We start from the raw sequence: 23,571 nt of genomic DNA, 5'->3' as shown, positions 1-23,571 counted from the left end.
CTACTTTCCAAAACACCTGACTTCTTCAGGGGAACTGATCTCTATAACCTGGAGACCAGTTGTTATTCCAGGAGATGTCCAGGTACCACTTGAAGACTGCAAAACCTAATAGGAATGCTTAAAATAAAAAGAAAAAAAACAGTCCCTTGAAAAACGGATACCCGGAAGTGATGTCAGTCCTCTCTCTAGGTGACTCCTTGGTGTAAACTGCAGGGAGCTTTTATTCCAACCCCAGATCGATTCATTCCCTGCCCTCTACACAGAATGCGATTACCGTTTGGATTTTGGGCGATTTAAATTTTCCTTCTGCAGCAAGAAGGATTGATCCGGAGTGACTCTACCTTTATTGTGCGATATCTTCGAGTGCTTTTAATCCTCAATATCCAGATTGGGAAAGAAAGCTCCATGGTAGAGAACCTCTAATAGGCTACACCTGGTCATGTGACATGCTTGCCTTAAAGGAGTAGCCCCTAATTTCTCTCAACTTCTGTAGGTCCTGGATTTTTCCTCCCTCCTCTGCCTTTTTCGATTCTCTCCCCCTCCCCTCCAAGAAAAGAAAGAGGCTCCCTGCCTGGCTCCTCTCACCCCCCCCCCCTTCAAGAAAAGAAAGAAAGAGGCTTGGCTTCCCCCCACCCTTCTGAGCCTCCCTAACCATGTGCAGAAGACTTTCCTGTTTCAATGGGGAGGGGGGAAGAGGAAGACCCGAGTTCAAAGCGATCTGAATTCAACAGGATTGACAATGGAATAAAGAAAGTAAGTGCAGACTCTGCTCTTGACAGGCAGGAAATGTCCCATCCTTGGCAAGCATATGGTGGCCTGAATTACAGAGAAACCATGGGAAACAGAGGAAATAAGTTTAGCCCTTCCAGCTGAACAGCCACACAAACAACCCAAGCCAGATCTGAAGCAAGTCACGAAGAATGAGGACTGACTGATATCTCTGACTATGAGAGAATGGGAGGTTCAGGTCTACAACACTAGTGGGGTGATAATTGGGCTGGTGATCTAACCCTTCTAGCCTCAATTCACATGTTCAAGAATCCAACAATAGCAAACCATCTATTCTTAGCAATTGGTAACACCAACCTCCTGGAGGTGTGGGGGGTGGAGGCCGGGAAGGGGTGGGTCTTCAGTGGAGTGTAATGACATGGAGTCCACTGTCCAAGCAGCCAGTTTCTCCAGGACAAACTCAGCTCTGTAATTTAGACTCTAGACAAGGGGTTGCTTAACAGCCCTGGAAGGGTTTCCCGAATGGGTGGGAGTTATTTTTTAATATATTTTTTTAAATTGTTAAACATTTATCAGGTGATATGACCATATGTGGTCATATGTGGTCATATAGACCTCGCCCTTCCAAAATGGCTAATGATGAGCCTGTAGAAGGTGGGAAGTGTGGACATGTACACAAGGTGGCCCTCGTTGGGTATGTCCACAGCTCTGTTTCCCAACCAAATTCTGCACGATTGAGTCACTTCTAGGGTTTCCCAAGGCCTGAAGAATGTTTCAGGGTTTCTCCACGGCAAAATAAAGTTGAGAAAGGCTGATCTAGACTATATTTGAAGGGGGCCACAGACTGAAGAATGTGAGAAGGGGAGCCCAAAGAGTTTATGGGGGTTCTGGTAACTGAACTGATGAAATACCCTTGTCACCCATAATACCATTAATTACTAGAAAGTTCTGCCTTTGTCAAAGGAATGATAAAGTAATCACGTAACACATTCCTTTGTGTGTGCTTGAATTACTGAATTCAAGAGGGTGGGGGGGGGGGAATGAACGTACATGCTCCTCTTGGTCAAATGTTCTAGAAATCCGTCTCCCGCACAAGGTATGCAGAGTCTGCTTTGCGCTCTCTTAGCTTAGGCCTCCTTTAGCCTAGCTTATTGTGCAAGCAGCCATCCTACTGCAGGGGGCTCCGGGACCTGAGAAGACCTCCTAAAAGGTTGAGAATGGCTGGACTTCAGGCCCCAGCAGCAGGTGCTTTTTCACATTGATGCTCCTAGATGAATCTGTGGTCAGCATGAGCAATGCTTATTGCTTCTGTTGTAGCAGGCAACTGCCTTGAATTATTTCTGTGCTGCCTTGGCCAATCCTCCCCAAACCTGCCATTTCATTAGACATATAGCATTGCTGCCCCCTAGTGGCTTTTAGAGGTGTTTGTTTCCTAGAACAGTGGACACATCAGCACTAGAACAAAGAGTCTGAGTCCGGGAGCACCTTCAAGTTTTATTTTGTGTACCTGGAATAAAACTACGTTGCTCTTAAAGGTGCCAAAACACACAAACGTTGTTCTGCTGCTTCAGACCAACGCAGCTACCCACCTGAATCACACGGACAGCAGTGTTTGGTTCTCTCAAGGTAAAAGGGAAGGAGCGTCTTACAGTCAACTTCCCTTTCCTCTCCCCACAACAGACGCCCTGTGGGGTGGGTGAGGCTGAGAGAGCCCTGATATTCCTGCTCGCTCAGAGCAGCTTTATCAGTGCTGTGGGGAGCCCAAGGTCACCCAGCTGGCTGCATGTGGGGGAGCGGGGAATCAAACCCGGCTTGGCAGATCAGGAATCCGCGCTCCTCACCACTACACCAAGCTGGCTCTCCTCCTTTTCCCAAAATTCTAGAACTTGAAGGCTTCCAATGAAGCTGACAGGCAGTGGAGTTAGGGTGGTTGAAAGGAAATACTTCCTTACACCAGAAGAGATTTTGTGGAATTTGCTGCCAGGAGATGTAGTGCTGGCTGCAGGCACAGACAGCTTTAGAATGGGATTAGATAGATTCATTAGCGTTGTCAGCTCTGGGCTGAGAAATACCAGGAGGCTTTGTGGGTGGAGCCAGGAGTGGATTGGATTTGGGGTGGGAAGGAACCTCAATGGAGTATCATGCAACGGGGTCCATCCTTCAAAGCATCCATGTTCTCCAGGGGAACTGATCTCTTTAATGTGGAGATATAAGTCCAGGAGATCCCCAGGTCCCACCTAGTAGCTGGCATTCCTAAAATTCATGGAGAATAGGTCTATTAGTGGGTACTAACCATGGTGATAAAAAGGAACCTCCAAAATCAGAGGCAGTCAACCTCTGAATGCCAGTGCCAGGAGGCAACATCAGGGGGCCTCAGACTCTATGACCTGTGGTCGGCTCTCCGAAGGAACTGTGGGTGACTGCTGAACTAGATGGACCACTGGTCTGATCCTTCAGGCCACAGCTCTGAGATGTTCACTGGATTATCAAGGAGATATGTGGCACTGGTTCACCCGAGGGGCAGTGGCTTGTCTGGGAGGCCGGGTGGCTGCACAGTGGGTGGAGGAGATACATTTGTGGCACAGCCTTTAGCAAACAGGAGGAAATGTTTATTTTAGTATCTATTCACTTCTTGCTAAGTTGCCCAGTTGGTATTTTTATTTTGGTTGTTCAGCGTTCTCTTCAGTGATATACCTGCTACTCTTCTGTACTGTCACCATCCGTTTCCATCCAATGCAACTGTTTCTTTGCAGCAAACATTCTCAGTTGTTAATTTTCCTTCATGCAGGATACCGTAGCGTTCCCCTGGCTGTTGACCTCCCTCTTTCCATTAGCTAAAATGTCTGATTCCTAATGTAGGCAAATCCATAGATATTTAAATCCAGAGAAAGGAGGCCATGGATAAACAAGGCAGATCTTTCTATAAATGAAAAAGCCTGATTAAAAAAAAACAAAACAAATCGAAGCTTTAAGATAGAAATCCCCTCAGAGGCTGTTGCTAGGCAAGCACAGAAATATTGTCAGCCTTCTAGCCTTGGTTTGTCAGCAAAAGAGCGGGAGGGGCATGGTACTTTGCACAGATGTTTTTGTCTTTGATGGAGGACTCTTCAGAGCCAAGCCCAGCAGCAACCACTAGGCAAGTTTATACATCAGTTTCATGACTCACCGAGGTTTGGTACTGTTTGAAAGTAGCCACCACACAAAAGTCAAAAGGGTGCAGAATTTAAGAGTGTCAGGCTAGTTCGAATCCCCAGGTTGAACCCACTCTGCCACGTAAGCTTGCTGGGCATCCTTTGGCAAGTCACATGCTCTCAGCCTAACCTACCTCACAGGGTTGTTGTGAAGATAAACTGGAAGGGAATGATGTATGCCTCTTTGTGTCCACAATGTAGAGAAAGGAGGGGTATAAACACAAATAAATTTAAACAAAGGGGGGAAATAAAATGTAGGTTGACTGGTGAGTAGGAAAGAGGGGAAGGTAAAGATATGGGGCATATCAAGAAAAGGGAAACAGAAAATAGTGTGGCGATGAGAATGTAGGGGGAACTGGGGTGCTGCCACTGAAAATGCCCTGACTCTTGCCACCCACCTGTCAGGATTGTAGAATCTCTGTCATAAATTAGCCTGAGTTCTTCCATGACAGTTATATTGCTTGGAGCCTGGTTGCTACAGGTCCTGTATTCATGCTAACAATTAAAGTGAAATATCTGTTATTGTAACTCTTATCACTTGTTGAGGCCTCTCGGCTGGGCCCGGTTTCGCTATCACCCAGTCAAGGCCATGAGAATGTATCACTGTTTTAATTGCCTGTGCCTCTTCTCTCCTTCTCCCCTCCCTTGGGAACTTTCAAGTTTTGAGCGGGAGAATTGTATTGATAAGAAGAAGCAAATCTGTACTCAGGTCAGATTTGACTTTGCCAGTCTTGATGCGTGTAGTACTTCTCAATAAAGCTTTCTGATTATTAAGAAGCTTGTTGTGAGTTCTCTCAGCTCTTGACACCACCTCACCTTTGCCAGTGAAGGCTTTTGAGGAGGATCTTAACTGGTTGGCCGAACAGTACAGGAGGAGGTGGTCTTTCAGGCACTCTGATCCAAGCCATTAGAGATAAGAACATACATGAACACATGAAGCTGCCTTAGACCTAATCAGACTGACAGCAGCTTTCTGGGGTCTCTGGCAGGGGGTTCCTACATCACATACTACTTGGTTCTTTTAGAATCATAGAATCAGAGTTGGAAGGGGCCATACAGGCCATAGAATCATAGAATCATAGAGTTGGAAGGGGCCATACAGGCCATCTAGTCCAACCCCCTGCTCAACGCAGGAATGCTTTACCTGGAGATGCCCCTGCAGCACTGTCTACCTGCAAAGCAGGTGGCTCTGCTGCTGAGCCAAAGATGATCACCTAGTTTCTTCAGTTTTATGTGATAAGCCTCACAACCGATTCAATTTTCATTTGTGCCCCTGCTGACAATAGGAGGGCTGGGTTTTTTAACTCAAATTTTTGCTACCCGAAGGAGTCCTAAAATGGCTTACAAACGCTTTTCCCTTCCTCTCCCCACAAGAGACCCTGTGAGATGGATGGGGCTGAGAGAGCTCTGACAGAACTGCTCTGCAAAAACAGCTCTAAGAGAATTGTGACCGACCCAAGGACACCCAGCTGGCTGCGTGTGGCGGAGTGGAGAATCAGCCCTGGTTGTCCAGATTAGGGTCCGTTGCTTTTTAACCACTACACCAGACCGGCTAGAAGCATTTGCCCATTGGTTGGAGCCAAGTAGTAAAGGAAGCTCATCTTGATTGAGAATTTGTCCACGGGAGTGGCTGAGGAAGGTGCATCAAGACACACGCAGGCAGACCAGCTAATTGTTACTGAAGTAAAATACAGACATCCAGAGCCCAGGGGGGAGAGGAATCGTTTGTTTTCTCACACAATTTAATCATTACCTGCAAGTACGTTAGCAAAGGTCACACACACACTAACTACAACTCCGATTGAGTTCCTGTTTGACCATTAAAATTGACTGCAAAGGACTGTGTGGTCCTATGCATAGTTATTTGTATATCTCACAAATAACCAAAATCAATCACAAACAAATATGCTTAAGCATTCCCGTCTGCTATAGGATGCTTCTGCAGAAGTGATACTCTTTTCCCCAAGACACAGGTGTAAACACGATGCCTCCTAAACTAGTTACTGGAAGATGGGGCTGGGGGTTGCCTTTGGGCTCTGCTTAGGAAGGGGGTTGCCTGGAAGCATTTTTCTGGCCCCTGAAGAAAAAACAGCAGGTTGGACAAGATCAGTCTTTGTCAACCTTTTCACTGTGAAATAACCCCTGAAATATTCTTCAAGCTTCGAGTGACCCTGGAAGTGATGCCAGCTGGCCACACCTCCCTGCCATGACCCCCAGAAGTCACATGTTTGCCATGTGCATGGCATCACTCATAAAAAAATAAAATTAAATAAGCTAGTTTCATTTTTGAGTGCATTCATCTCAAAGAAGCATTCATCTCATCTCAGCTGTCATAAAGCCCACCATGCAAAGTGACAATTCTCCTTAGGGGAAATTATCTGTGTGGAGATCCCTAGTAACTTTGGGAGAACTCCAGGCAGAATATCTGAATCCTTTTGCTTACAACAGCCTTCCTCCAGCCCTTTTATGGGAATAAGGAATTCTGAGAGGAGGGAAATGGGAGGAGCCAGTGGAGGGAGTGCAGCAAATTCAGGTCTTCCCTCTCATTCCTTTTCCATTGTGTGTGAATGCAACACGGCCACTGCAGACCATACAGATGAGCAGAAAGCCACTCTGTCCTCCTGACTCTTCCATGTGTTAGTTAACAAAAATAATATGTATATTTTTAAAATAACTACCCCCCCCCCAAATGGAATAACCCCTCTTTGGCTCTAGAGCAGGGGTAGTCAAACTGCGGCCCTCCAGATGTCCATGGACTACAATTCCCAGAAGCCCCTGCCAGCATTCGCTGGCAGGGGGCTCCTGGGAATTGTAGTCCATGGACATCTGGAGGGCCGCAGTTTGACTACCCCTGCTCTAGAGCAATCCTGGGGTTTCTAGTAACTCTGGATGACAATTACTGGACTACATGGACCCCTGGCCTGAAGGAGAAGGCTCTTTTTTGCAGAACAGCGACTATTTATATCCTCCCCAAACAAGTTTCATTTCTGGTAATCCACATGAGGGTGGTATATTATTAGTGCATGAGTTGGGTTTCCTGTTTTGAATAAGTTAAACCATGCACAAAGTGATGGTGGGAAGTTCTATCAAGTCATGCCCAGTTCATGGTAACCCCCCGTGGGTTTACAAGGGCAGGGATGAACAAGGGTGGCTTGCCATTGCCTGCCCCTGGGAAGCAGTCCTAGAATTCCTTGGTGGTCTCACTTCGACCATTTATGCACTGGGAACTTCACTGCCCCAGCTCCCATGCAGGAGAACAAAACGGGGGCAGATGAGGTGCACCAGTCCAAATGCTCTCGCATGTGGGTGCAGGAAGAGGTGGGCCAACCTGCCATGACTAAAAATCCAGCCTGCAGCCCGGTATGAAACCTCCAATGCATAAACGGTCTTCCAAGGGCTGACGCTGCTTCACTTCCAAGATTCGATGAGGTCCAGAGCCTGAGCTATTCAGGTCATGGAAACCAAGCAGAAAAGTGCTCCAAAAACTGACCCACTGAAAAACCAGCCACCCTGAAGGACTTTATTTCAGCATGTTCGGAGCGCCAAAAGAAGAAGTGATCCTGTGAGCATCACAGAAGCCTGACGGCCCCAAAAAAGGTGGCATCTCCATTCAAGGCTATTTTGGCTCCTCGCCGGGGTATGGTCAGCTGAAGTTCGTCTCCTTCTTCTAGCCTTGCAATGCCTGCCAAAAGATCCAAATATCCTTAAGGGTGAGTCTCAACTAAGAGAAATTCATTCGTACAGAAACAAGTTACAAATCGTCACAGCTGTCACTGGGTCTGGGGTCTGTCACTGACATGGCCACTTGCAGAATTGCCTCTTTCCATATAACCCCCAGCGGGACAGCAGAATTTGCCTAGGGCCCCCAGCCCTAGGGAAATTAAATTGGCCTCAACCATTTCGGCCCTGCCTCCGGCCTAGTGGAACACATTCCCAAGTGAGATCAGAGCGCTGTGGGACTGCTCCCTCACCTCTGTTTCCTAAGACCAGAGGCTTACTGCTGGGCAGTGGTCTCATAGGGACCAAACTAGTAGCATAGCATTATTTATTTCTCATATGGTGTTTTTGTGTTGTGTAATCCAGAGACCTGAGGATGGTCTGACAGTCAAGCAAGGGGTATTCAGAGGTGGTTTGCCATTGCCAGCCTCCATGACTCATTTTCACAGCTTTCCTCAGTGGCTTATTAAAAATAACGACAAGTTTTATATGCAGCATTCATGCTGGTTTGCAAAATGACTCAAACCATCCATCTATGTTGAATCGGAATAATGCTAACAAGCAGAAAATTGCTTGCGGAAAAGATCTTCAATGGGAGGCCAAGTATTATTATTATTGTTGTTATTGTTGTTGTTGTTTCCATTTATTTCCCACCACTCCCAGAACCAGGGAGTGGCAGGGTAAAATTTGTCCAAAATAAAACCCCAATAAAACCCCGTTAAAACACACTAGGACATAAAAATCATATAAAGGTAAAGGTATCCCCTGTGCAAGCACTGGGTCATGTCTGACCCTTGGGGTGACGCCCTCTAGTGTTTTCATGGCAGACTCAATACAGGGTGGTTTGCCAGTGCCTTCCCCAGTCATGACCGTTTACCCCCCAGCAAGCTGGGTACTCATTTTACTGACCTCGGAAGGATGGAAGGCTGAGTCAACCTTGAGCCGGCTGCTGGGATCAAACTCCCAGCCTCATGGGCAGAGCTTTCAGACTGCATGTCTGCTGCCTTACCACTCTGCGCCACAAGAGGCTCAAAAATCATATAACAAGAATCAAAAATCCCAGGGAACATGGCGGTGTAATCCAACTTCCAATCCTCCTCCAAATATCTAATAGAGGAAGTGGGAAGAGGGGCAGAGATGACACATAGCCAGCTGCTACTTAACATTGGGGTGGGGGGGGCAATCAGATCTTCCTCGCTGCTTTGGCCTCAACCATAAGCCTGGCGAAAGAGCTCCATTTTGCAGGCCCTGCAGAATGCCGAAAACTCCTGCAGGGTGCACAGCTCCTCTGGGAGCTCATTCCACCAGGTTGGGGCCAGGACCGAAAAGGCCCTGGCCCTGGTTAAGGTCAGGCACACTTTCCTGGGGCCGGGAATAACCAGCCCACAGAGCGTAAGGCTCTGCGGGGGGCAGGGGGTGACAGGCATTCCCTCAGGTATATGGGTCCCAGACCGCATAGGGCAGGGGTAGTCAAACTGCGGCCCTCCAGATGTCCGTGGACTACAATTCCCATGAGCCCCTGCCAGTAGTCAAACTGCGGCCCTCCAGATGTCTGGAGGGCCACAGTTTGACTACCCCTGGCATAGGGCCTTAAAGGTCAAAACCAAAACCTTGAACCAGAATTAAAGACTACTCTTCTACTTCATACTTCGTCGTGGCCAGTCTGTCAGCTGCTTATTTGCTCTGCAGCTACTGACAGGTCGCCTTTTCCTTCGTATTCCCCACCTGGAGGGTGGCAACCTTACAGATTGGCCTTCATAAGGAATTACCTCAGCACAGTATAGGCCAAGGCAAAAAATGACAAGATTCCCTGGACGAAAGGTTTTGAAAGCACTGACCGCTACAGAAAAGTGTCATTCAAAACACACCCACACCAAAGCACACTAGCTAATTTTTTTTAAGAGCGCAATATATTTTCAAAGTGTCCCCCCCACACACACACACACACGCACGTATACACTCCGTTTACACCACCGTGTCAGCAGGGAACTGACAGACACCATATTTACCAGCCGTGTAACAAGAGTTGTTTGGGTTTGACTGAGGCATGTTTTGGATGCAACGAAATAAGGTCACCAAACTGAGGTCATCACCGACCACATTGGCTTTCTTCCTCTGGATTAAGTGACCCATCACAAACAGCTCATCCGTGTATAAGACCTGAAGGACAAGAAGGGACGGTTCATTTATTACCGCCTTTTTCAACTTTTTTTTACCATTGAGAAACTCCTGAAACATTCTTTAGGCTTCAAGAAACCCTAGAAGTGGTGCAGTTGTGTAGAATACGGTTGAGAAGGAGAGGTGTGTACATGCCTTCCCACACTACCCCACCCCACCCCGCGCCACCCCACCCCCAGGCCCATCACTGGCCATTTTGAGATATGGGTGGGTTGACATGACAATATATGGTCATATCACCTGATATATGCTTTAAAATTTTTTTAAATATATCTAAAAATGAATTAACTTCCACCAATTCAGGAAACTCTTCCAGGGCTATAAAAAAACCCAAGGGCTTCACAAAACCCTGGTTGAGAAAGCCTGATTTATTCTATGAATACTTTACACCAGTGGTCCCCAACCTTTTTCAGGCCCGGGGACCGGGGGCGGGGAAGGAAGGCACTGGCGCGTTGGCGGGCGCTAACGCACAGGTGTGGCAAGTCCTCACCTGAGCGTTTCCGCCCCCTAGCACCTGTGCCTCCCCCCTGCAGCGTGGCACTCGCTGCTCCAGGGGGGGAGGGAGGCATGGCCACTGGCACGCCGGCGTCCGCACCCCCCTCCCCCCTGCCGCGGCCCGGTACCGAGGGCTTCACCTCCCGGTACCGGTCCGCGGCCCAGGGGTTGGGGAAGACCGCTTTACACAATATTGAGGAAATCAGAATTTGAGGGGTTTGTTTACCTTACCTGGCCGTATATGAAAAAGTAGCCAGTCTCTCTAATCAGTATTTTATTTCCTTGTTCCTGCAGGGCTGTTCCTCTTTTAAAGCTAAGCAGCCATGGAACTATACTGGAATCGTCTAAAAGAAGAAGGAGAAGAAATTTCTTGTGAAATGAATACAGGCTCCCCTCCAATTAGCCTCGTGGAAGACAGAAAATACAGTCTCCACATTTTTTGGAGACCAATAATTTCTGCCTGGAAGCTGAGATCTAAAGAACTACAAGTAGTAGTTGGCCATGGCCTTCCTCTGCAGAGTCTTCCTTGGTGGTCTCTCTTCCAAGTCCTGGTCCTGCTTAGCTTCCAAGATACGACAAGACCAGACTATACCAGGCTGCCTTTCCTCCACACACAGTGCAGAGAGGGAGAAATAAGAAGGGACATCCTCGAAAGGAAAGCAAGGCAAACAGCGCAACTGGACAGTTCCTCTAGACCAGGGGTAGTCAAACTGCGGCCCTCCAGATGTCCATGGACTACAATTCCCAGGAGCCCCTGCCAGCATTCGCTGGCAGGGGGCTCCTGGGAATAGTAGTCCATGGACATCTGGAGGGCCGCAGTTTGACTACCCCTGCTCTAGACATACCCAGAATAGGACAGTACTTGGACACAGCAGTACCCAAAATGGCACAGTGGGACTGTACTGTTTCGGTTTTCAAGAGAGGTCAATGGCTAGACTCAGACAAGAGAAGGCAGCCCCTAATTACCTTGCTGCAGGACGCTGCTTTTGCTGTCAGCCATCATTTGCAGACATGGCTGTAGGACTAAAGAGAGAAAGATAAAATTATAAGCAAGCAGCTAAAATATTTGACCTAGCTCCTGAAGAAACCAGAGCACCCTTGCAGGGGTTACAGCTTGACCCAGAAAGAAGGCGTAGACTAAGGTTATGCAGCAGGGAATATCTGGAGATCTGTGGGTGAGACCTGTGGAACGGCGAGTCTGGGCAAGGGGGTGATGTCCGTCTCTCTGACCAGTATTTTATCCTCTTGTTCTTGCAGGGTTGTTCCTCTTTTAAAGCTAAGCAACCACGGAACTATACATTAATCATCTAAAAAGGAACCCAGACCTCCAAAGCTTCCCTTTCCTCTCAGGCAATTGGTCTCTGAAGTCTGGAGATCCAGTGTCATTTCAGGAGAATTCCAGCCTCACCTGAAGGTTGGCACACCTGTGTGGAATGCAGGCAACACCCATTGGACTCCAGAAGGAGAGAGCAGATTCAGCTAGTTTTTTATTCCTCCACATTAACAACAGATCCACTCCTGGATTTTTTTTTTACCTTGACAGATTAGCAGCAGCTAGGTTTTCCATGACCATTTCTGCACAAGAGTAAACCCGCACATCAGCATTCTTAAAGAATCGAACAATGCAAAACTTTCCACATAGAATTTTGCCTCCCCAGGAGTAGATCTGAATTTCACACTCCAGTGGTTTCCAATTGTCTTTTACATTCTGTGTCACAACCCTGGACTTCTTTGGTCGTCTCCTACCCAAATAATAACCATAGCTGACCCTGCTTAGCTTCCAAGATCTGAAAAAGTCAGGCCAGACTGTCCTATCCAAGGTGTAGTCTGCATAGGGCTTTTTACCCACTACTTTCTGTTTCAATGGAGGGGGGGGGGATAGAGAAAGACCTGAGTTCAAATCAATCTGAATTCAGGAGGATCCACAACAAAGTAAGTGCAGAATCAGCCCAGGTAAGGGCAAGCTTATTGACCACAAAATACATAAAGGGGAGGTAGATTCAGCTCTTAGAACAGGGGTAGTCAAACTGCGGCCCTCCAGATGTCCATGGACTACAATTCCCAGGAGCCCCCTGCCAGCATTCGCTGGCAGGGGGCTCCTGGGAATTGTAGTCCATGAACATCTGGAGGGCCGCAGTTTGACTACCCCGGTCTTAGAAGAATGGACCAATTATTTCAACACTATGACCTTCTGTCATTAGTTATCCATATGCCAGTCTAGCAAACGTGTCCTTCTTTGTCCCCACAAATGCGGAGGGAGGCGCTTTCAGGTTAGACTTGTCCAGAATATAAGCATCATCTCCAAATAATCTGTCTGAAATCTGGCAGAAAACCATTTCCCTATTCAGATTCATTTGCATTGTGTTAAGGCTCCTTCTCTGCAATCCTGCAAGTCCATCCATCGTATTGAGAACTGACATTTTCCAAATACTTCCCTGGCCAATCTAAGTCCCCTGAATTTGCCCCATGGCGGGTTCAGAATATATCACTTTCCCCGGGCAAGGTTTGTTGATTTAATTCCTGGTCCATGCCAAGGTGATGGCAATACAGTCCAGAAGGGATGCCCATCAAATGAACACATATGAATGCATGAAGCTGCCTCATACCGAATCAGACCCTTGGTCCACCAAGGTCAGTATTGTCGACTTGGACTGGTGGTGACTCCACAGGGTCTCAGGACAAGGTCTTTCCCATCACTTCCTATCTGATCCTTTAAACTGCGGATGAAGGAGGATTGAATCGGGGACCTTCTGCATAACAAGCAGATGCTTCATCACCAAACCATGGCCCCTCCCCAGCCTCGAACTTGTGTTGCCCCAAGTGGTGGCTGGGCTGGAGAACCAGCCATGGATTGAATCATAGAATCATAGAGTTGGAAGGGACCTCCTGGGTCATCTAGTCCAACCCCCTGCACTATGCAGGGCACTCACATCCCAATCGCTCATCCACTGCAACCTGCCACCCCTTTGAGCCTTCACAGAATCAGCCTCTCCGTCAGAGGGCTATCCAGACTCTGTTTAAAAATTTCCAAAGATGGAGAACCCACCACCTCCTGAGGAACCACTCTAACTGTCAGGAACTTCTTCTGGATGTTGAGTCGAAATTTCTTTTGAATTAATTTAATCCCATTGGTTCTGGTCCGTCCCTCTGGGGCAAGAGAGAACAGCTCTGCTCCATCCTCTATATGGCATCCTTTTAAATACTTGAAGATGGTTATCAGATCCCCTCTCAGTCGTCTCCTCTCCAGGCTCAACAGACCAAGCTCCCCCAACCTTTCTTCATACTTGGTCTCCAGACCCCTCACCATCTTTGTTGCCCTCCTCTGGACACGCTCCAGTTTGTCTACATCCCTCTTCAACCGGGGTGCCCAAAATTGAACACAGGACTCCAAGGGAGGCCGAACCAGAGCTCTCTCAAAATGCAGCTGTTGGAAGCAGAAGTGGGTTACGGCGGAACGGCATGCCAGGAAATTGGGACCTGGGCCAACAAGCCAGATGACGATTTTGTCCCCCGGAATGGTACAGATTGTTTTTTCTGCTGACATGCTGAGCGAGCTTCTCGCGCATCAATTCATTATGCTCTTTATTTGAACAGATGTGCCAATGCGGAGTGCACTCCCTTGGCAGATTTCAGCAGATCCTTTGACTGGAACGAAGAGAGACCCCTTTGGGTCCCTTGTAACTTAATTTTTGCCGTTCTGTTCATTTGTACTCTGGTAGCTGGTTCACTTTTTTGAAAGGAAGCTGCCTCCTTGAATAATAGGATTTCAAGTTTTTCGCACTGAGCAATTAAATACATTGGTACAGATGGCTTTCGCTATGCTGGGGCCAGAGGATAAAGCAAGCAAATGGGTTGGTGGGCTTTAGCGTCCCCAGTTTGTGTTTCAAGATTTGGGGAGGGGGATCTGCAGCACGATCACAGGGATCCAGATTATTCAATCTCGCTGTATGTGGCATTTCTGCTCCTGTGACCATTCCTACTTTATTTAAATGGAAAAGCAGGATTTTAAAAATAGTTCTATGATCCGCTCTGCACTCCCCCCCCCCCCACTCCCCTCATGTGTTTTATTCATTCGTGAAATTTATATGCCATCCCTCACTGTGACATCTTGGGGCAGTGCACCTAAAACCAGTAGGGAATGGGAAAGCTACTTAGAACATTTAGAACAATAAGAACAAGCAAAGACATCAACAGATTTAACAGGGTAATCGCAAACAGCTGAAGGGGATAAGAGCAACAATTAGGGACATACCAGATGTCAAGGGGTTGCAAGGCCAGGGGACAAGGTTGTAGGGAGGTCCCTGTCACTAGCCTCATCTGAAACCCTGGTGGAAGAGCTGCATTTTGCAGACCCAACAGAACAGATTGAGTTCTGACTGGGCCTTGTTTTCATTGGGGAGCCCGTTCTACCAGGTTGGAACCACAGACGAGAAGGCTCTGGCTCTGGTCGATGCCAGACGGACTTCTTTGGGGCCAGGGATCACCAGGTTGTTAGGACAGACAGAACATGTCGCTCTTTGGGGAGCGTATGTAAGCCGATGGTCCCTCGCTCACCTGCTTCACCGACATGTGCTGGAGACCTTTTCCTTCTGTTTCTGCTCCACACGATCTCTTGATTACTTGGATGTAAGCCGGATGAGAATCCCTGGCCAATGACACAGGCACACCATTACAAGCCATTCACTCCACCTCCGATAAAAGTAACCGGGTCCACAGAGGCTCCAGTGACTCACCTGGCGAGAAGGCGCTTCGGACACTTTCAACCGGGGAATGAGGTCCCTGCGCTCTTGGATCGGGTCCAGCGCTCCCAGCGACATAGGAAACGCAGCCCTCGTCTGGACCCTGCAGTTCAGTTTGCTGCTCAGAAGGGCAAGTTCTGCTTTTAAGGCAATAACATGGTAAAGAGAGACGGCTGTCAGGCACGATGACGCAAGCGTCACAAAGCCCAGGGAGATCAGCATGAGCATCCCCCGGTGATCCAACCCATTCCCAGGAGGAGGAGAGCAGGATGAATTGCCTTTCCCTCGAACGTAACTCGTGGATTTCATGTTCAAGCCGGGCTGGGAAGCTTCCGCTGCTTCTTCTTCTGGGGAGCGATGTCATATGCCTCTCGCATCCAGGACCAGAGTGCCCCAAAATTGCCCACAGCACGCAGCTTCCTGTCATGTGGGTCTCCTGCTGCAAATATCAACGGCCATGTACGTTGTTTCTGCTCTGTGGCTTGGCAAGGATGGCTGTCTCTTGAGGTTCCTCTACTCGCCTTCCTCATTTCAATTTCAGTTCATTTTGGGCCACGTTGACCCCCAGTTATTCTAGAGCAGGGGTAGTCAAACTGCGGCCCTCCAGATGTGCATGGGCTACAATTCCCTCCAGTTATTCTAGAGCTGGGGTAGTCAAACTGCGGCCCTCCAGATGTGCATGGGCTACAATTCCCTCCAGTTATTCTAGAGCAGGGGTAGTCAAACTGCGGCCCTCCAGATGTGCATGGGCTACAATTCCCTCCAGTTATTCTAGAGCAGGGGTAGTCAAACTGCGGCCCTCCAGATGTGCATGGGCTACAATTCCCTCCAGTTATTCTAGAGCTGGGGTAGTCAAACTGCAGCCCTCCAGATGTGCATGGGCTACAATTCCCCCCAGTTATTCTAGAGCTGGGGTAGTCAAACTGCGGCCCTCCAGATGTGCATGGGCTACAATTCCCCCCAGTTATTCTAGAGCTGGGGTAGTCAAACTGCGGCCCTCCAGATGTGCATGGGCTACAATTCCCTCCAGTTATTCTAGAGCTGGGGTAGTCAGACTGCGGCCCTCCAGATGTGCATGGGCTACAATTCCCTCCAGTTATTCTAGAGCTGGGGTAGTCAAACTGCGGCCCTCCAGATGTGCATGGACTACAATTCCCACGAGCCCCTGCCAGCGAATGCTGGCAGGGGCTCGTGGGAATTGTAGTCCATGCACATCTGGAGGGCCGCAGTTTGACTACCCCTGTTCTAGAGGGCCAGTAATAAGGTCTTTTCAATGCATCCAGAGGATGAAACGGTCATCAGAAAATCTCAGGCACAATACAGGGAATAACAGACAGTAGATAAAGACTCAATGTGCCAAAGCACCCAGGAAAATGTTTGCACACTGTGGTGGTGCCACAGAAGGGGTGCCCATGGCTACCCCATTAACCTGAAGGTCTAAGCCAGCCATTCTCGATGCAGGCCAATATGGCCCCTTGTGGGAACATTTAAAGGGGCCACCAACTGCAAAAGGTGAGAAGGGGAGCCCAAAGTGTTTATGGGAAGGAGGGGGGGCTGGTAACTGAACCAATGGAATCCTTTTTGTCAGGCATGATGTCATCAATTGCTAGAAAGTTTGTCTTTTGTGGGCTTGAATTAATGTACTCAAGAAAAAAATGCACATATATCTCTCAGATTTTCTAGAAATCTGTCTCACGTGTATATATACAAGACAAATTACTTTGAGTATAATTAGTTCACCTTTAGCTTGGGCCTTTTTTAGCCTAGCTCAGGAGTTGCCACCCTGTGGCTCTCCAGATATCCATGGACTACAATTCCCACAAGCCACTGCCAGCTTCCTCTACTCGCCTTCCTCATTTCAATTTCAGTTCATTTTAGTCCATGTTGACCCCCAGTTATTCTAGAGCAGGGGTAGTCAAACTGCAGCCCTCCAGATGTGCACCGACTACAATTCCCATGAGCCCCTGCCAGTGAATGCCACTGCCACTGCCAACCCTGGCCTAGCTTATTGAACCTGAGAGCAGCTCCTAAAAGGGCAGTGGCCAAAAATGGTCTAAACTGTTATCAGTGAGCTGTGGGTAAGGGCACTTTTGAACCACATTAGCTCAGCATTTTCCATTTACAAAAAGGAATACTATGCTTCTTGCATAGTATTTGTCTGGGCAGACACTATAACACAGTTTTTACTTAGAAGACGGATGTTCCTAAGCAGGGTTAACAACCAACGTTTTAATTTTGGAGTTCTCTCAGGGTTACCACAGGGTTACTGAGATTAATTCCACTGGAGGAAACTGAGGGTAGGCCAATGCTACACCAGTTTTTTAAAAGGGATCCAGGGGGGATCCAGGAAATGACAGGCCAGTCAGCCAGGCAAAGTAATAGAAACTGTATTTTTTTTAAAGAGGGAAAACCAGCATGGCTTCATTAAAGGGAGGACCTGCCTCACCAACTTTTTCAAGTTCTTCACCCAGCTGGCTCTCATAGGAGAACATGCTATTTTGCAGCTACACACACAGCTTGGGTATCGTGAAAAATCTAGCAGTCAAGTTGATGTGTCACAAAGCAAGATGCACAGGCAAAAATCTGCATATTGCCCTATTCAAACATGGCTATCAGGACAGAACTGGGTACTTGGGCTTTTGGTATTTTTTTGCCAGGCTCTTGCACATTGTTTAGAATGGTCATGGTAAAGCTGTTTAGTAAACTCAAATTCAAAATACTTAAGAAGTGTTGGTGTTTATACCCCGCTTTTCATTACTTGAAGGAGTCTCAAAGTGGCTTACCATCACTTTCCTTCATCTCCTCACAGCAGACAACCTGTGAGCCAGGTGGGGCTGAGAGAGCTCTGAGAGAACTGTGAGAGGCCCATCATCACTCGTGTGCTCTTAACCACTACACCGCAAGGGCTCTTCAGGTAGGGAAGATGGACTTCCGTTTGCAATTGTGTCCAATAATGCCTTCTCCAAAACCACAGCACTGAAAAGAGCAGGACTCTTCACTTGCATGCATAGAGCTTTTCACGTTGCACATACGGAGCTCTGGATGGGTCAGGGGATGTGGACAGTGCAGTAAGAATCTAACTTTTAATCCTGGAACCGCGGCTGCACATGGAAGACATCGTTGGTCAGAGGCGTTACAATCACATGGAAAACAAACCACACAAGGGGGAGATGACCACCACTGTAGATTCAGTCATTTATTGCATATGCCGATACATAAAAATAGAAGTTGAATTTTCGAAAAGGAAAGTCAATGGACTATATTTTTAAAAAACCCAACAGATTAGAATGAAGATGTCTAGTGCTTCTTTTGATTGCACATAACATTAAATGTTCCGGTCTAAACACACACATAATGACAAGATGCAGCTTGTGAATTTTTTATCTTATTGGGAGGGGGGAAACCCATGGATATGCCTTGTGACATTTGAGAACAGCCCGATCCTAAACATACCTACTCAAAGTCACAGATTCAATACCCCTGGCTTTCTAGTAAGCAACCTTACTAGTACATATCTTTACTTATAAAATTTATTAAACTTCGGCCTGTTTCTGTTGTAGCTTCTCAAAAAAAAAAATTCTACATTATGTGAACCAGAATCTACCAGTTTCTCTCCCCCCCCCCCCTGTTTAGAAGGCATCAGCTTCTGTTTTGGCAAAAGTTCTCCTATAGGTTGGAAATCAGATAATTTTTTTTTAATCCTAATATCAATTAAGTGAATTCAATTAGAACATGAGAAGAGCTGGTTTTATATCCTGCTTTTCACTAACCAAAGGAGCATCTTACCAACAGCTTTCCCTTCCTCTCCCCACAACAGACCCCCTGTGGGGTAGGTGGGGCTGAGAGAGCTCCAAGAGAACTGCTCTGTGATAACAACCCTAAGAGAACTGTTCCTAGCCCACAGTCACCCAACTGGCTGCATGTGGAGGAAGAATAGGGAAATCAAACCCGGCTCTTTGGATTGGAGCCCACCATTCTTAACCACTGCACCACACAGGCTCTTTAGGAGTCTGAACTTTGGAAACGTAAGAGGCTAAAAAATAAATTGGCACCAAGAGAAATCACCTCACTGAAATTTATTGGAATTGCCTGGTCTCATTGGTTTCAACATGTTAGTCTCCAGGCAATTAAGACTGCAGCCTGCAGGGGGCATATTGTCTTGAAGATGCCACAGCTCACAGCGCGGTCATGCTCTTTATAAAAATAATATATAAGAACATTCCAACACATCTGCCATTAGGCTGGCCTCATTTTTACTTTTCTTAGAGAGCTAACAATTGAAACAGAAGGGTAATTAATACTTTGGGAAGAAGTATACTAGAAGGGTGGCCAAACTGTGACTCTCCAGATGCCCATGGACTACAATTCAGGCAGGGGCTCCTGGGAACTGTGGTCCATGCACCTCTGGAGAGCTACAGTCCAGCCACCCTTGGACTACTTGAAGTACAAGCCTTCCAGCAAACAGGCATGTGAAAATTATCTGGTTCTAAACCTACCACCCACTACATCAGGGGTAGTCAAACTGCGGCCCTCCAGATGTCCATGGACTACAATTCCCAGGAGCCCCCTGCCAGCAAATGCTGGCAGGGGGCTCGTGGGAATTGTAGTCCATGGACATCTGGAGGGCCGCAGTTTGACTACCCCTGCACTACATATTGCTAGGAAGGACCTCAGCGGCTTCGTCAGGCTGACGCGGCCCCTGCAAGAGTCCTTGCAGCACACACAAAACTAGCATGGCGCATTCCAGAGGCAAAAGACTATCCAATCATTCCAGTATAATGAAAAGAAGGAGAGCTGGTTTTTACACCCCACTTTTGACTACCCAAAGGAGTCCCCTTGGAGGCTTACAGATAGGTTTCTATTCCTCGCCCAACAACAGACACCCTGTGAAGGAGGTCGGGCTGAGAGAACTCTGAGAGAACTGTTCTGTGAGGAAAGCTCTAGAAGAACTGCGGATGGTTACATGAGGGGGAATGAGGAATCGAATCTGGCGCTCCAGATTAGACGCTGCCAACTGAACTGCCAGAGTCTTGTCTAAATTCTGCCAACATCTTCCAAGAGTACGTGGGAGGTTCGGTTGCCTTTTTTTAGTGAACTACCTCTCTTCTGAAATAATAATCACATCATCACCTCGAGATGTCCTGCCTGGGGTTCCCTTCTGCTCTTGGAAGCTGCCTTCTACCAAATCAGAGCCTTGGTCCTCCAAGAATGGGCAGCAGCCCTCCAGGGTCTCAGTCAGAGGTCTTTCCCATCAGCTCTTGCTTGCCAACACACGGGATTCAGTGGGGGACCTTCCAAATGCAAAGCAGAAGCTGTTCCGCTGAGCCACGGTCTCTCCCCAGCTCTGGCACTGCTTGTGCTAGATTGCTTTAGGATGCGTTGGGCTGATCCTGCGTTGAGCAGGGGGTTGGACTAGATGGCCTATATGGCCACTTCCAACTCTATGATTCTGTGATTCTATCCCATGCTAAGGCCTGGAGCAGAAAGTTCTGGGAACACACCACAGAACAGGTATAGGGCTACTTTAGTTTGCTGAGGAAACTGAAAACAGACTTGTTTTCTAAAAGCAAATGAAGAAGAGTCGGTTTTCTTGTACCTCGACGATGTCTCAGAGCAGATTACAATCGCCTTCCTTTCCTCTCTGCACAACAGACACCCTGTGAGGCAGTTGGGGCTGAGAGAGCTCTGAGAGAACTGGGACTGGCTGAAGGCCTCCCAGCTGGCTGCATGTGGAAGAGGAGTGGGGATTCTCCAGATCTGAGGCTGCCACTCTTAACCACCACACCACGCTAGCTGTCCATGAGGATAACACACCCCTCACCTCTATTGTGCAACATTTCCCTTCTACTAGCATGTAAATGGGTGCAGCTTCAGAAATGTATCAAAAAGTTTTGATAGTCTTCTTTAACCCTATCTAGGATGTGGAAGCTGAGAGGCAGTTCTGGAACTACAGTGTCAGACAGAAGGGCAGAAGGACCACAAAATAACAGAGAGCAAAACTGCAAATATCCCACAATGATATTTCTTAGTCATAATAACATACTAGGGTCCAACTCCATGGGGTTGGAAATCCAGATCTACTACATTCTCCGGTGTCCTTTATAAGTTGACTTTTGAGTCCCCAATTGTCAGAAGAAGGGGTGGGCATTAGAACTCACCCAGCGCCCTCCCTCTTGCCCGGCTACACTTCCCTAACTACAGGAGAGGACTCCCTGATTCACCCCTGGTTTGCTTTTAAGAAGAGGAGCTGGGGGAAAGTTAGAGTCCTAGAGTGGGAAGGGGCCATGCAGGACATATAGCCCAAGTCCTTGCTCCATGTAGGATCAGCCTAAACTAGCAGCCAGGATCAGGCTCTATTCAGCTGCTGCTTAAAAACCACCAGTGACACTGCCGATAATGTTTCCCCTGCCTCTGAAATACACGCGTGAGCCAGTTTGGTGCAGTGGTTAGGAGTGCGGGCCTCTAATCTGGCATGCCGGTTTCGATTCTGCTCTCCCCCACATGCAGCCAGCTGGATGACCTTGGGCTCGTCAGGGCACTGATAAAGCTGTTCTGACCGAGCAGTTATATCAGGGCTCTCTCAGCCTCATCCACCTCACAGGGTGTCTGTTGTGGGGAGAGGAAAGGGAAGGCGAATGTAAGCCGCTTTGAGCCTCCTTCGGGTAGAGAAAAGCGGCATATAAGAACCAACTCTTCTTCAGAGAGTGTGCTGGTCCAAGATCATCCAGCAGGCTTCCGCAACAGACTGGGGATCTGAACCTGGTTCTCCCAGGTCCTAGTCCAACACTTTAACCATTATATCATGCTGGCAGGCCAACCTGTTAGATAATAAAACCAGGAGACTCCCAGCTGGCCAATTTGACAGGACTCACCCACCTCACAGGGTGTCTGTTGTGGGGAGAGGAAAGGGAAGGCGAATGTAAGCCGCTTTGAGACTCCTTCGAGTAGAGAAAAGTGGCATATAAGAACCACCTCTTCTTCTTCAGTAATCTCAGGGCTCTCTCAGCCTCTCCTCCCTCACAGGATGTCTGTTGTGGGGAGAGGAAAGGGAAGGCGAATGTAAGCCGCTTTGAGACTCCTTCGGGTAGAGAAAAGTGGCATATAAGAACCACCTCTTCTTCTTCAGTAATCTCAGGGCTCTCTCAGCCTCTCCTCCCTCACAGGATGTCTGTTGTGGGGAGAGGAAATGGAAGGCGAATGTAAGCCGCTTTGAGACTCCTTCGGGTAGAGAAAAGTGGCATATAAGAACCAACTCTTCTTCTTCTTCTCTTTCCTTCTGTTCTCCCCCAACAAGACATTAACGGCACCATTTGAGTTTGTAAAACAAGTATCTTCCAAAAATGTGAGGGGTAGAAACACCTTCTAAAAGAAAATGCCTCCTAAAAGAAAATCCATGTAAGTGGAACAGCAGGTTTTTCCCTGCTGGGGAAAAATACCTGCTCCAATTTTGTCCTGTGCATGTGGTCTGCCAATGAGAAAAGCTCGATATAACTTTGCTGGAGATCAGAGAGGCCCGCAGGAAGGTCGAAGTCCCCTGTGACTCTTACCCCTCTGATCATCCCCATTCTGTTTGGCACATTGAGGCCTCCACATCCTTCAAAGTACGTCCTTCCAAGGATGGCCAAACCTCCTTCTTAGTCAGCACACTTCCCATGGTGGCCTTCAGTAATATTGGCGGTCCGGTTATGTTTCAAGGTTAGCAACACAACAAAGATAATTAAGAAAAAAGTTATTTTTGCGCAAATCATGCCGGAGGCACAGAATGCTCACAGGCCATTTCTGCCAGCAACACCTTTTTAAGAATAAAATAAAAAGTTTCAGAATAAAATAAAAAGTTTGCATGGGGGGGGGGGGGAGAACAACAGGGGGCATCTGGAATAGAAAAGATTTAAAAGCTTATGACGGCCAATCGACTCTGAGAAGATAACGAAGGCTGTCTCCTGTCCCTTCCATGCGGCGGAACAAATCCAGTGCCACTAAGAGCAGAACTTTAGTCAGAGTACAAGGTGTCGTGGGCATGCAGGCTTCAAATATCTAAATGAAACAAGCTTATTGAGCGCCAGTGTGGTGCAGTGGTTAAAGAACAGTGGACTCTAATCTGGAAAACAGGGAATGATTCCCCGCTCTTCTTCTTCATTCACCCAGCTGTGTGACTGTGGCCTAGGCACAGTTCTCTTAGAGCTGTTTTTGCAGAGCAGATCTCTTAGAGCTCTCTCAGCCCCACCTACCTCACAGAACGTCTGTTGTGGGGAGAGGAAGCTGCTTTGGGACTCCTCAGGGAGTGAAAAGCTGGGTATTAAAAAAAAAACAACAACTCAGCTCTCTTCTTTGCTTATCTCTTGAATAAAACTTGGCTGATCTCGGAGGGACTCCAATTTGGTTCTGCTGCTTCAGACCAACACGGCGACCTGCCTGAAATCCATCTTTTCCATACAGCAACGGCCTTTCAGCGAGGCTGATCTGTGCCAGGATCTCGGGCGGAAAGGCCACGAGAAGCACAAGCCGAGGATTATGAGAACAGG

The 23,571-nt window shown here is 47.8% G+C and overlaps 1 protein-coding gene across 1 annotated transcript; it reads right to left on the bottom strand.

The window, feature by feature from the left end:
* Window positions 1-7,431: 7,431 nt before the first annotated feature.
* Window positions 7,432-15,579, bottom strand: TNFSF13B (TNF superfamily member 13b). The gene is given in 7 exon segments (XM_077314700.1): window positions 7,432-7,602; window positions 9,647-9,797; window positions 10,542-10,654; window positions 11,277-11,333; window positions 14,865-14,955; window positions 15,044-15,369; window positions 15,372-15,579. Coding segments are annotated over 7 exon segments (1,059 nt in total). The 3' UTR covers window positions 7,432-7,489.
* Window positions 15,580-23,571: the final 7,992 nt, after the last annotated feature.

The sequence above is a fragment of the Paroedura picta genome, chromosome 1 (assembly GCF_049243985.1).
Source record: "Paroedura picta isolate Pp20150507F chromosome 1, Ppicta_v3.0, whole genome shotgun sequence".
NCBI lineage: Eukaryota > Metazoa > Chordata > Lepidosauria > Squamata > Gekkonidae > Paroedura > Paroedura picta.
The sequence above is the reverse complement of the archived record's forward strand: the minus strand, read 5'-3'. Positions and strand labels throughout refer to the sequence as shown.